Here is a 13,936-nt window from a genome sequence, read left to right on the forward strand (position 1 = left end):
TTGTTTCTGTATTTTAAAATATGTTTTATATTAACATAGTTTAATGACAGAATATTTATTAAACAAAAAATTCTGATTTTATTCATCAAAATAAGCAGAAAATAGTACAAACTTTGCTAAAGTGATTGTACATTGCACATTATTTCTTAGGAGGTGGATTTAGCCCCGTTGTGCCCTACTCTTGTTGAGTTCACACTAAATAATAAACTGACTCCTAAAAAACTTTGCTAGAAGAACTTTTTGCAGTGTACTGTGATGCATGCTGAAATGATATGTTTTGGTCTTTAAATTTGATTTGCCATGTGGCATTCCAAGAGTGCTGATATACTGTACAGTTCAGCAAAATGAGGAATATTCAGGTTTTTAAACATGCTGTCAGACTGTGCTTTGCTCAGAAATGCACAATGGTGTGTCTAAATAGACTTCTAAACAGACTTTTCCTGCTAACCCAAAATCAGCAATGGTTAGAAGAGTAGGTATTTATTGAATACTGTGCAACCCCCACTGGACAGACTCACATCCTTGTTTAATTTGAGATGATGGCAATAAATGCAGTGACGATGGGTTTCTCACCACCGAGATTTTAATGTCTCAAACAGCTTTAGTGCATTAAACATTTACTTAGAATTCGATAGTAATGTATATATGCACTGGGCTCCTCCTTCTGATCATAGATTATATTCCAAAGAAAAATATTAGTCAGTATAAAAGGACCAAGTTTTGGCAAGTAGCTCACATAAGCTCCTGACGATGGGTGTTTTTTCCATGGGGACTGTGAGGATGTCCCAGATGTGGATGCTGAGATGGGTCATCCTACTGGTGGGGCTGCATTCAATACATGCAGGTTAGAAAAAAATGATTAGTTACTGCAAGAAATGCTCACATTATCAGCTACACAATATGACTGTATGTGTCTTTCTTTGTTTAAAGACATTATGCATGGTTATAAATTTATGAGCAATGTGGACACGATTTGGCCAACAACAACGGCACAAACAGGTGAATATATTATTTATGTTTATGGATTATACTTTATGAGATGTACTATGATTTGCAAAGAAATTATAACTTAAAATTAGTTACAGATTCCTGCTTTAGTATGCCTAATAGATCTACACATTAAACTCAATGGCAACATTTTGTTTTTAAAAGTGCCAAGGACAGTTGTGCCACTAACATATTCAAGTAAATACAAGAAAGTAAAATGTAGACTTTTCTTCTTATTTCAGTCTTAAGCTGTTGTAAATGCATCTAAATTACATGCATATATCATGTAAACTAAATAAAACACCTCAAATGATTACACTTAAAGTTTAAGCAAAACCATGCTTGATAAATAACATTCTGTGAACACGTAAGTCTTTGCATTCTCTTTTATTTAGTTTCAGTTCTTGCCAGTAACCATGTCAACAACATCTGTAGCATGTGGGGAAACTTCCACTTCAAGACATTCGATGGAGACTTTTATCAGTTCCCAGGCATGTGCGAGTATAAGCTGGTTTATGACTACAATGAATTCAGTCCTTTGTTCTCGGTTCATGTGAAGAGAATGGAACGCACCAAAAAATCAGAAATCCCGAAGATCAGCAGAGTCAGAGTTACCATCAATAGCTTTGAATTTACATTGACTAAGAGCCAGGTCATGGTCAACGGAAAAAAGTAAGATTCTGGGGAAGTGAAGTGCTGCTCACTTCCTCTCAAACACAAAATGGATAAAAATACAATCTGCCTTTAATTTGAATATATATATATTTTTTATTTAGTGCATCACTGCCTGTGTATGAGTCAGGGATCCTTGTGGAAAAAAACACAATTTACATCAGGCTCTATTACAAAATGGGCATCACTGTCATGTGGAACAAAGAGGATGCAGTCATGGTGAGTCATTTATTCCTGCATGCAAATGACTATACATTTACTACAGTACTTCAGAGTGTGTCCAGGTTTCTAGTTCCAAACTAGGGTCTTAAAGGGGACATTGAATGTCTATGTACCACAAGTGGGTTTGATTCTTTAGGTTATTCATGAAATGTCTGTAACATACTTTAGTTAAAATTCCTCAACAGTTGTGTAAAACAACACTCTTTTACCTTGTAAAAAACAGCTCTGTTCACAGGGACTTGTTTTCTGTAACGTCAACCTTGCATTTTACGCATGCTGAATTTATTGCTGATATCTATAATTCATATTTTAATATCGGTTAATGATTTCCCTGTGGTGCTGTTTTAGGTGGAGTTGGACTCCAAATATTCTAATAGCACCCAGGGATTGTGTGGCGATTTTAATGGGATTCGTAATGAGTTTGGTGAGTTGCTGTAATTGACTTTGCGACTTTTTTTTTTTTTTTTTCTTATTTCTTAATTGCATTTTTCCTCATGCATTGTCATTTCTGATCTTCAAGATCAAGTGTCTTCATTATAGAACTAATCTTTGTCTTTTCTTACTCAATACAGAGCGAAATGTTGGCTACAATGAGTTTGGAAATAGGCATAAGGTTTCCAACTTAAAGGATTTCTGTGAGGATCCTTTTGAAGGAAATAATAAGAAAAACTTGTCAGACCAATGTAACAGCTATGTAAGTTGCAATAGGTATCTGTATGGATTTATTAGATTTAGGTGGAACTTTTTAATGCATGCCTTATTACTTTTATCCCGATCAAATTGGCAATCACTCTCTAAGACAACAGAATTACAATATTGACATTTAATGTAGACCTCAGAACACAAAGGTTTAAAAAAAAATACTTGTGTCACTACAGCGGTCAGAGTGTGAAAACCTTTTGAAAAATGAAGACTGGTCCTCCTGTATCATGGTTTTGAACCCTGGTCCGTATATAGAGGCCTGTATGAAAGATATGTGTCCGAATCCACCTAAAGACACTAACAAATCCACGATCTGTGCAACTTTGTCTGAATATTCACGTCAGTGTTCACATGCTGGGGGAACTCCGCCGACCTGGAGAAGAGCTGACTTCTGCGGTAATCTAACTATCACTGAGCTTTGGTGGATGCCACAGGATTCTTCTCTATTGATGTTTTAATTTGCTTTTACTCCTTGTTCTTTCGAATAATTAGCAATTGTAAAAACTCTGTATGTCTTGTGTTCTCATGCAGCTGTGACGTGCCCCTACAATATGGTACATTCTGAAAACGGCTCCCCTTGTATAGACACATGCTCACACAAAGACACAGACATACTGTGTGAGCAACACAACATCGATGGTTGCTTCTGCCCATCAGGTCAGTCCCTAATTCACAATATTTAATTTAATCTTAAGCTTAAGAAACATGTATGGAATGTTGATTTTACAGTACAATCCCGCCCTGGAGTTCAGTGTTGCCAAGTCCGCTGTTTTCCTGCAGAATTTGGCTACTTTCATATTGTTGCCACTGGTTGTTTTTCATGTCCGACCCCAATAATGTAATTTTTATCCCCTGGAATGCTAATTTTACCAGAGGAACCCCACCACAAAACGTGTATTTTACACACTTGAATGCTATTATTACCGGAGGACTCCCTCTCAAAACGCGATTGGGCTACTTTTGTGAAAACTTGGCAACCCTGGTGGAGTTATATGGTATTCTGCCTTTGTTTTACTCTCCATTAAAATCTGCCACGTTTAAATTATGGTGTAACTTGTGTACTTTCATACATCTGTCGGCACTTCATTAGACAAACAAATTAGATTAACTGCTCCATATAACAAAAAACTGTAAACAAGCAACGACTAGATAACTTGGCAACAATAATTCATTGTAAATATATATATATATATATATATATATATACTTTTTTAATGCAGATTATTCACTCAGTGCCAACTATTAGTATGGGGCTTCCCACTTTTGCCATGTCAGCATAGCATGTACTACACATAAAATCAGTAACATTTTGCAATTAAATCTCTTTAAATGTCTTGAATCCTTTAATGTTAGCGGACACTGCAAAAATTTGGCTGCAAAACGGTATCCACTCACGTTTGACTTTTTGTCTGGTTGTTAAGGTCAGAAAAGGAATTAGATATTATAGTCTATGAGATAGCCAATGATCACTGATCTTATACAGAGAATGATTCTGTAAATGTAGATCAGCACCCAAGCGGGTGCTATTGTATATAATGTGGTAATTAGTGCATTTTGCCTTGGCGTGATCTCATTTTTTGCAGACAATGCAAAGGCAGAGTTCGATAACTTCAAAATAGCAGTTAACATCAAGTTTTCATTAAAACATCTAATTGACAAATTTCCAGTGTCCTACCTAAAATTAATTTTACTGGACAAATGAAAACCTTTAAAACCATTTTTCTCAGTTTTTACACTCCAGCGAGGTAAGGTTGTCTTGTAGGGCAAGTGCTAGTTCTGCCTTCGATTTTGCAGAAAACTACAAACATTGTTTGTAATTTTGTGTTATAGGAACTGTGCTTGATGAAATCTCAAACAGGGGCTGTATCCCAGTTCAAAAGTGTCAGTGCAAACATGACCGCTCCTACAGCCCAGGAGAGGTTCTTCTCAAATATAACGAGAAATGGTAATAAAACACATTGTTCTCCTTTTCACTTTTTTCAAGTCTTTAATTGGAAAAAAGCACTTTAATGAAAATGGGCTGTAAATATTGTGTAATTCAGTATATGTAAGGAGGGAAACTGGATCTGTAGAAGTATTCCCAGTCCTGGCCTGTGCTCAGTAGAGGAAGGATCTCACTTCACCACCTTTGATGGGAAAGAATTCACTTTCCATGGAGCCTGCAACTATGTGCTTTCAAAAGTAAGCCTGTTTTAGTTACCAACTACAGCTTTGTAAGTCATTTAATTTGTTTGTATCTATGCTTTAGGGGTATGTGAAATTCTTAATATGAATTTGTGTTTTTGTAGGACTGTGAGGAGTCCAAGTTCAGCATATTTGGTCATATTGTTCCTTGTTTTACTAAAGATGCTGACACCTGTTTGAAATCTATTGGGATTTGGTTTGACAACAACAAAAACCATGTGTGTACACCCCTCTACTTTCACAACAACAACAACAACAACAACAACTACAACAACAACACACAAATCTTGTATATTTGAAAAAAAATAACAATGATATGTAATTATATGTATATATTACATTACCATTCAGACATTTGGGGTCAGTAAATTTTATTTTTTGATAGAAGTATATTTTGCTAATGTAGGCTGTATTTATTTGTTTAAAAATAGAGTTAAAACTAATGTTGTGAAATATAAAAATTTTAAATTGCTGTTTTCTATTTTAATATATTTGAATGTATAGAAAACATATCATATAAATATATATATAAATCTTTCTAATATGCTGATTTTTTTCTGCTTTGAAATGTTGAAAACCGTTGTCCTATTTAAAAGTCTTCTGCAGTTCTGATAAATGAAATGGTTAAAATACAGCATTTATTTGAAATAGAAAACATCTGGAACCTAATAAATGACTATACTGTCACTTTTAATCAATGTAGTGTGTCCTTGGTGAATAATAATAATAATTTCTCTAGAAAAAGTCCTAGTGACCCCAAATATTTGAACAGTAGTGTAGCTTGTGCAAAATAAAACTATGACGGTGCGCTTTCTTCTTCAGCCTCTGATTATTAAAGCTGATGGGACGGTACAACACGACACTAAAGTTTCACTTCCTTATAATACAGGTGAGGGAGAAGAGCCTCTGTATTTCTTTTCTGTGTTTTAGAGCCAATATGTATGAAACTCTAACTTTTTTCTCTCAGCTGACTTCACGGTGTTCATGCCATCATCGTTTCACATCATGCTTCAGACCACCTTTGGGCTGCAGGTACAGGTACAGCTGGTGCCTCTTATGCAAGTGTACATCACTGTAGACAAACGCTTCCAGGGCAAGACTTGTGGTGAGACCTCTGTCTTAAAAAGCATGAAGAAACATCTGAATTATAAAATGAATCCATCATGATAGTCAATGATGTGCAATTTGTGTGTTTATGCAGGTATCTGTGGAAATTTTAACAAAGTGGTATTAGATGACCTGATGACCCCTCAGGGAGTGGTGGAGGGTACACCAGTTTCCTTTGCAAATGCCTGGAAGGCCCAGTCCAACTGCCCTGACCGTACTGAGAGAATGGTTGAGCCCTGTTCCTACAGAAGTGACAGCGGTGAGACTGTTTGCTTCCAAAGTCAGTGTGGTGAAGTCAGGGTGGACAGTTTTCAATTTTGTATTTGTATTGTTGTATACATCTACAAAAGGGTTTAGAAGTGCACAAATTCATTTTAGGATAGTAATAGAACAGGAGGCAATCAGGAGTACCACTGTATATTGATTTATGCATTTTGTTGTAAAAAAAAAAAATTATTATTTTTTTCATGTTTTATTATGCTTTTAGAGCGTTTCGCTACGGAGTGGTGTTCCAAGATGATAAACAAGGAGAGCCTTTTTGCCAATTGTCACGCTGTTGTCAATCCAGACAGCTACTACAAAGTATGATCTGAAGCAGATTATAGAGAGACAACTAGCATTTTCCTAACCTTTTGCAACTAAGCAACCTAGTTTCATTTTAGTATTATTTACAGTACTTGTCAAAAGTTTGGAAACATTATGATTTTTAAATGTTTTTAATGAAGTCTCTTATGCTCACAGAGGCTGCATTTGTGTGCTCAAAAATATAGTAAAATTGTGAAATAGTATTCAGATTTAAAATAACTGTTTTCCATCGTGTAATATATTTTGCAAAGTAGTTACTTCACGTGAAGCAAAGCTAAATTTTTAGCAACATTAGTCCAGTTTCAGTGTCACATGATCCTTCAGAAATTATTTGATGTGCTGCTTAAGAAACGTCGCTCATTATAAATGATGAAAACAGTTGTGCAACTTGATATTTATGCAGAAACTATGATATACTACCATTCAGATGTTTGGGGTATGTGTGTGTGTTTAATGGAAATGAATGCTTTTATTCAGACATTCTAAATGCAGGTTTAAAATGTTACAAAAGATTCTATTTCAAATAAATGTTCTATTCATCAAAGATTAAACTGTTTGAACATTGATAATAAGAAGAACCATTAATAATAACTGAGCACAACTAATAATTGAACAGCAAATCAGCATATTAGAATGATTTCTGAAGGATCATGTGAAACTCAAGACTGGAGTAATGATGCTGAAAATTCAGCTTTGATCGCAGTGATAAATGGCATTTTAAAATTTAAATAGAAAATAATTATTTCAAATTGTAATAATATTTCACAATACAGCCATGGTGAGCATAAGATACTTGCAATGCAAAAAATTATGTTTTTCTTATTTCCAGACTTCCAGACTTCTTTTAACAAAATGATTGTGTGTATCTGCCATTTTTACATTTAATGCTTTCAGCAAACGTAGTTACATTATAATAAATAAAATAAAATAAAATAAAATAATAATAGGGAACAAATTAATATAAAATACCCCAAATCTATTGCTGTTTATACCAGAATCCACAATATGCAGTGACTCAACATGTCTATGTGCTTACAGAGATGCAAATACTCCACCTGTACTTGTGAGAAGAGTGAGGAGTGTATGTGTGCCGTGTTCTCCTCGTACGTCCGGGCCTGTGCGGCTAAAAGAATAATCCTGCAAGGCTGGAGAGAAATTGTGTGCAGTAAGCAGAGATTAACCAATCATGATTTTACACAAATTAAATAAAACAGCTTGATTTAATTCTCACTCTGTTGTCTTGCTCGTACTTATAGTCTTGTATAGCCCTGTTAGTCATTAGTCATTTTTCACACACTATATAAAGAAATATAGCTGCTTTTTTTTGTATTTTGTATTTTGGGACAACTCATCATATTTGGGTGTATTTGCCATGAAAAAAGCATGGAAATCCCTTATCTAAACTAGAATATTAAGAGAATGCTTATGTATTATTGCTATGTGAACTGTTATAACACATTCCTTTCAAACTGATCCACACAGAGAAGTATACAGAGAATTGCCCAACCTCTCAGAACTACTCCTATGCGCTGAAGAGTTGCCAGCGTACCTGTCTGTCTCTCGCCTCTAAGCAACAAAGCTGTAGAGTTGACTTTTTGCCCGTTGACGGATGCACATGTCCAGATGGACTCTACCAGAATAAGAATGGACTGTGTGTACCTATGGAAAAATGTCCATGTTACCACGATGAACAGGAAATTCATCCTGGCAAGTCTATCACCATTGGAGAAGAACACTGGTAAGTGAATGATAATATTAGTATTAGTGCAGTAATTATATTTTTAAAAACAATGAATTTAATATACAGTTTGATCACATTTCTCTGTCCAGGGTTTGTGTGAATGGAAAACTCCAATGTGTTTCCGAGAAACTCCCAATTTATGGTATGAAAAAAAATATTTTCATTTACTGTATAGGTTAAATAAGTTTGCTTATAGAGTTATATTGTCAAAATTTATATTGAAATAAACTGCCCAATCAAGGTTTTGATAACCAACAATCAATCTCTGTTGTAAAAAGTCTTATAATATGTACTTTTTATATCAAACACTATATGTAGTGCAGCATTTTTGTCCGATATCTTTTGCAGGTTGTCCCTCTCCGAAAGTTTTCTTCAACTGCAGTACAGCAGCCAGAGGTGAACTTGGATTAAGTTGTGCAAAGACTTGTTTGCAACAGAACGTTGACTGTGTGAGTCTATAGTTTCCAATCTCTCTTTTTCTTTCCTAGAGCCTGTTGCTTGATTTTGCTGATGGCAATGTTTTGCTTGAATATATACATAATACCCCCCTCCTTCTTTTCAGTTCTCACTAGACTGCCTGTCTGGCTGCCAGTGTCCTTCAGGTCTACTGGATGATGGCAGAGGATATTGTGTTAAACAGGAAAACTGCCCGTGTAAACATGATGGACAGTTTTATGCACCAGGATCTGAGATAACCATAGATTGCAATAAATGGTGTGTGTTATTTAAGTATCATTAATGAGCTATTATATTTAACTATTACTCTGTAAGATTTAATTTTTAATTTTTATATTTTCCATTTTCATTTTTGTTAACATTTTAGCACTGAATTTGTTTTTGTCATTTTAGTAGTTTTTTAATGTCTGTATAGTTTTTATTGATTTTTATTTTAGTTTTAGTTATTTTAGTACTTCTTTTAACTATTCCAATAATATTATTAATATTTATTTTTATTTGCATATATTTTAATTAAGCTAATGTTTATTTTATTTCAAGCAACGAAAACTTCCAGAGCAGATAATGTACTCACCACCTTGTCATCCAGGATGTTCATGTCTTTCTTTCTTCAGTCGTAAAGAAATTATGTTTTTTGAGGAAAACATTTCAGTATTTTTCTCCATATAATGGACTGATATGGTGCCCCGAGTTTGAACTTCCAAAATCTTCAAAAGCAATTTAGATGCGGCTTCAAACGATCCTAAATGTGGTTGTAAATGATCCCAGCCAAGGAAGAAGGGTCTTATCTAGCGAAACGAATGGTTATTTTAATTTTAAAAAAAAATACAATTTAAATACTTTTTAATCTCAAACACATCTTGTCTTGCTCTGCTTGAACTCTGTGTATTCTGACTCAAGACAGTTAGGGTATGTCGAAAAACTCCAATCCCTCAACTTCAAAAATAATTTCAAAATCATCCTACATCGCAGCAGAAGTACAGACCCAGTCTTGGTGAACATGCAAAGAAGATCAAACACCCCTAACAAAAAGGTAAAACAGCGATATAAGACGATTTTGAAGTTGAGGGAGAACATGAGATGGGAGTTTTTTGACATAACCTAACTACCAGGAACCGGAAAAAAACAGTCTAGGCAGAGTAAGACAAGACAAGCATTTAACATTAAAAAGTATAGAAATTGTATTATTTTTGTGAAAATAACTGATCGTTTTGCTAGATAATCCCTTTCTTCCTTGCCTGGGATTGTCTGAAGCCTCATTTAAACTGCATTTTGAAAAATGCTGAAATGTTTTCCTCAGAAAACATTCAGTCTTTACAACTGAAGAACGAAAGACATGAACATCTTGGATGACAAGGGGGTGAGTAAATTATATGTAAATCTTTGTTTTGGAAGTGGACTTCTCCTTTAATGGTTGTATTTTTTAGTTTTATTTCTAGCTGATGATTATAACCCTGTATAAACAGCAGGAACCATTTATATTGCTATGTTGCTATGTTACTTTACTATAAAACGAATAAAATGAACAATGAGGAAATACAGTTATTAGCTTTAGAGCCACACAAGATTTGAGTCTAGCTCTATATTTACAGCACTTGCCGAAAGGGAAATTGGAATTGTACAGATAAAAAATGTCCAGGCTTATGCACCATTTACGGAAACGGACATTATGTAACTTTCGATCAGCAAATATTTAGCTTCAAGGGAGACTGCAGTTACATTGCTGTTCAGGTATGTTCATATGGTCAGAGGCTGTATTTAAAAAAATCACAAATAAATTTCTTCCTTCAGGAGGCAACAAGTCATATTTTCTTGTTTTGCAGAACAAGTGTGGAAATAAAACTGGTAATTTTCATGTGATCACTGAGAATATGCCTTGTGAAACAACAGGAACCACATGTTCAAAGTCTGTCAGGATACTTTTGGGGGTAAGGCCACAGGCTATATTTCTCTTGCTATATGCTTTTACATTTAGCAGAACATTCAATGCTTTGTGGTACATTCAGAGCAAAATAAAATATGTTTGTAAAGAGTCAGAAAACACTAATGCAAGGTGTTCAGTAAATGTCTAAAAGAAGCAAAAATTTGCTTTCTAACTTTTTAGCTTCTCTCACACACAGGGGACTCAGCTGCTGCTTTTTGATGGGACCTTAACAGCAAGTTCCAATGAAAGTGGTCAAGAGATTAGTTACACTGTGAGAAACATTGGGATGTATGTTGTCATTGATGCTGACATTGGACTGACAATTATGTGGAATCGCAAAACCACCGTATACATCATTCTGCAACCTCAGCACATGGTGAGTTAAAGTCGTGAATCGTGATCTGTAATTTTTTCATGTTGTGTGCTTACACGTCCAGGCAACTTACAACAGTGCCTCAAAGTAATTTTTTTAGTGCAACCTCTGTGCCTTGTATTTTCACAGGGAGACGTTTGTGGCCTGTGTGGAAATTTCAATGAGAATGGAAAAGATGACTTGACCACTCAGGGAAATTTGATGACTACAGATATAAAGGAGTTTGTGAACAGCTGGACAGTGTTAAACAAATGTCTTGATAAAAATACATACTTTTACCCATGTATGAATACTCAAAATGATCGGCTAAAGTTTAAATGTAACATCATAAAGGGAGTTAAGTTCCAAAACTGCCATAACAAGGTACAGATGGAAAACTTTTAAATAAATAAATAAATAAATTCCCCATAATGTGGTATACAAGAATCCAAAATAATTTTTAAGGATTGAAATGCCTATTCCCACAGGTGGATCCAACCCCGTATTTTGACAGCTGTGTGGGGGACTTATTCACATGTGACCCAGATGGAAACTGTGAGTGCTACTGTACAGCTGTTGCAGCTTATGCGCAAGCCTGCAATAAGGCAGGTATTTGTGTGGACTGGAGAACACCTGATATCTGCCGTAAGCATCTTTAATTCTAGTGCATGTCTTAAATATGTGTTCTCTAAATGTGATTTTTAATGCTGAATCTGTGAATAATGTGAATGAATTGATAGCTTGATCAATGCCTGAAGTGATTTCCTCCTTTCAACAGTGTCCTGCAGTTTTTCTTTCATTTAGTTCACTTCTACACATTCATACTCATATCCATGTTTCCCTGTCAGCTGTGTACTGTGAATACTACAATAAAAGAAGAGACGATTGCACATGGCATTATAGTCCTTGCAAAACACCTTGCTACAAAACCTGTCTCTACCCTGATGGTATCTGCAATAACACTTTACCCAACCTGGAAGGTGAGCTCTCATCTGGTGCACACTAGTTTGCTTTTTATTTTTTTTTAAGACTGAGTATGCACACACTGGATATGTCTAGGCCTTGAGTATATAAACTGAGGACCTTTAGAAGCTGGTAACCAGTTATTTATCAAACATTTTCTCAGTGAAGTTAAGTAATTGTACCAATTTCTGTTCATTTCCTTGGAGAGTATTGTAAAAACACTTAAGGTGACAAATGCTTAAAGCAGTTTTATATAGACGTTTTTCCTGAACGCGGAAGTCAAGCCTGACCTTGAACCGGAAGGATGCTTTGCATCTCTGGTCTCCAGTGTTTCTAGTCGAATTAGCGTATATTCCAAGCTGGTAATCTAATGTTAAATCTATTAAAGTGTTTTTAAAAAGCACATGGCTCCATAGCGCAGTCACTTTGCAATGTTGCAATGACCATCATTTGACAGTGCCTCAGTCCTCAAAGTTTAATGAGTGTGTAGATGACATGAAGCTTCTGACATTAGCTACGTTATAAAAAAGAGGGGTGCTATTTGAATGGGTTCCTATGGAGAATGGAACGGAAGATAGAATTTGTAATGGCAGTGCTCAACGTTTACTGAGGAAAAAGGTCTATACTACATCAAACATTATTTCTCTCACACCTCACTGTCTTAAACACTTTGTTTCCAAAATTCCAAATTTTTTAAAGTTTGAGGACAGTACCATTTTTTTCCTTCTTTAAAAGAAACTATTATTTAGCAAGGATGTGTTAAAGTTGATTTAAAAAAGTGATAGTAAAGATTTATGTTAATCTATTTTGAATAAATGTTGTTGTTTTTTTTTACTTTTTATTCATCAGTGAATCCTAAAAAAAAATCTCAGGTTGTCAAAAATATATTAATCAGTACAGCTGTTTCCAACATTGGCAATAAATCAGCATATTAGAATGATTTCTGAAGGATCATGTGGCACTGGAGACTGGTGTATTAGCTGCTAAAAATTCACCTTTGCATCACAGAAATAAATTATATTTTAAAGAATATTAAAGTAAAAACCTACCATTTTAAATTATAACAATATTTCACAATACTGCTGTTTTTTAGATCAAATAAATGCAGGCTTAATTTTTGAAAATCAAGTTGTTGTTTTTTCACCAGTAAATGAATGATTTTGATTCACAAAGATGTTTATTGTCTTATAGCAAAAACAATTTCTTTTTTAACCCATGAAAATGCAAATCCTTTTGTACTTTTTTTTTTTTTTAACTGTTGTTCCATTATCAGGCCTTAGTAGATTTTGACTCATGTATGTGTGCGTGTGTTTTTCAGGATGTTATCCAAAATGTCCTAAAGACACATTTTTTCATGAGGAAACTCAGACCTGTGTGGTGTCCTGTGTCCAGCCTACTACAACAACAACAGAATCAACCACATTGCCTACACCATCAACTACCACAATGCCTACTACCACAACAGAATCTACCACATCACCTACACCATCAACTACCACAATGCCTACTACCACAACAGAATCTACCACATCACCTACACCATCAACTACCACAATGCCTACTACCACAACAGAATCAACTACCACATCACTACAACAACAGAATCTACCACATCACGTACGCCATCAACTACCACAATGCCTACTACCACAACAGAATCAACCACATCAGGTACACAATCAACTACCACAATGCCTACTACAACAACAGAATCTACCACATCAGGTACCAATCAACTACCACAATGCCTATCAACTACCACAATGCCTACTACCACAACAGAATCAACCACATCAGGTACACAATCAACTACCACAATGCCTACTACAACAACAGAATCTACCACATCAGGTACACAGTCAACTACCACAATGCCTACTACAACAACAGAATCAACCACATCAGGTACACAATCAACGACCACAACGCCTACTACCACAACAGAATCGACCACATCAGGTACACAATCAACTACCACAATGCCTACTACAACAACAGAATCTACCACATCAGGTACACAGTCAACTACCACAATGCCTAC

General features: G+C 35.2%; 1 protein-coding gene across 1 annotated transcript in view; it reads left to right on the forward strand.

The window, feature by feature from the left end:
- Positions 1-755: 755 nt before the first annotated feature.
- Positions 756-13,936, forward strand: part of LOC127160504 (mucin-2-like) — a 21,725-nt gene continuing 8,544 nt past the window's right edge. The window contains exons 1-30 of the mRNA XM_051103141.1: positions 756-844; positions 931-999; positions 1,383-1,659; positions 1,764-1,878; positions 2,230-2,305; positions 2,454-2,575; positions 2,760-2,979; positions 3,115-3,240; positions 4,414-4,528; positions 4,626-4,764; positions 4,872-4,985; positions 5,590-5,656; positions 5,735-5,872; positions 5,969-6,133; positions 6,362-6,456; positions 7,498-7,624; positions 7,942-8,197; positions 8,290-8,342; positions 8,549-8,649; positions 8,763-8,914; positions 10,249-10,387; positions 10,480-10,584; positions 10,777-10,956; positions 11,083-11,316; positions 11,421-11,577; positions 11,781-11,912; positions 13,214-13,397; positions 13,469-13,620; positions 13,693-13,800; positions 13,855-13,908. Of these exons, the coding sequence (XP_050959098.1) occupies positions 766-844; positions 931-999; positions 1,383-1,659; positions 1,764-1,878; positions 2,230-2,305; positions 2,454-2,575; positions 2,760-2,979; positions 3,115-3,240; positions 4,414-4,528; positions 4,626-4,764; positions 4,872-4,985; positions 5,590-5,656; positions 5,735-5,872; positions 5,969-6,133; positions 6,362-6,456; positions 7,498-7,624; positions 7,942-8,197; positions 8,290-8,342; positions 8,549-8,649; positions 8,763-8,914; positions 10,249-10,387; positions 10,480-10,584; positions 10,777-10,956; positions 11,083-11,316; positions 11,421-11,577; positions 11,781-11,912; positions 13,214-13,397; positions 13,469-13,620; positions 13,693-13,800; positions 13,855-13,908 (4,051 nt within the window). The 5' untranslated portion in view covers positions 756-765. The remainder of the gene's footprint in view (positions 845-930; positions 1,000-1,382; positions 1,660-1,763; positions 1,879-2,229; positions 2,306-2,453; positions 2,576-2,759; positions 2,980-3,114; positions 3,241-4,413; positions 4,529-4,625; positions 4,765-4,871; positions 4,986-5,589; positions 5,657-5,734; positions 5,873-5,968; positions 6,134-6,361; positions 6,457-7,497; positions 7,625-7,941; positions 8,198-8,289; positions 8,343-8,548; positions 8,650-8,762; positions 8,915-10,248; positions 10,388-10,479; positions 10,585-10,776; positions 10,957-11,082; positions 11,317-11,420; positions 11,578-11,780; positions 11,913-13,213; positions 13,398-13,468; positions 13,621-13,692; positions 13,801-13,854; positions 13,909-13,936) is intronic.

This window comes from Labeo rohita, unplaced genomic scaffold, assembly GCF_022985175.1.
Source record: "Labeo rohita strain BAU-BD-2019 unplaced genomic scaffold, IGBB_LRoh.1.0 scaffold_368, whole genome shotgun sequence".
Classification (NCBI taxonomy): Eukaryota; Metazoa; Chordata; class Actinopteri; order Cypriniformes; family Cyprinidae; genus Labeo; species Labeo rohita.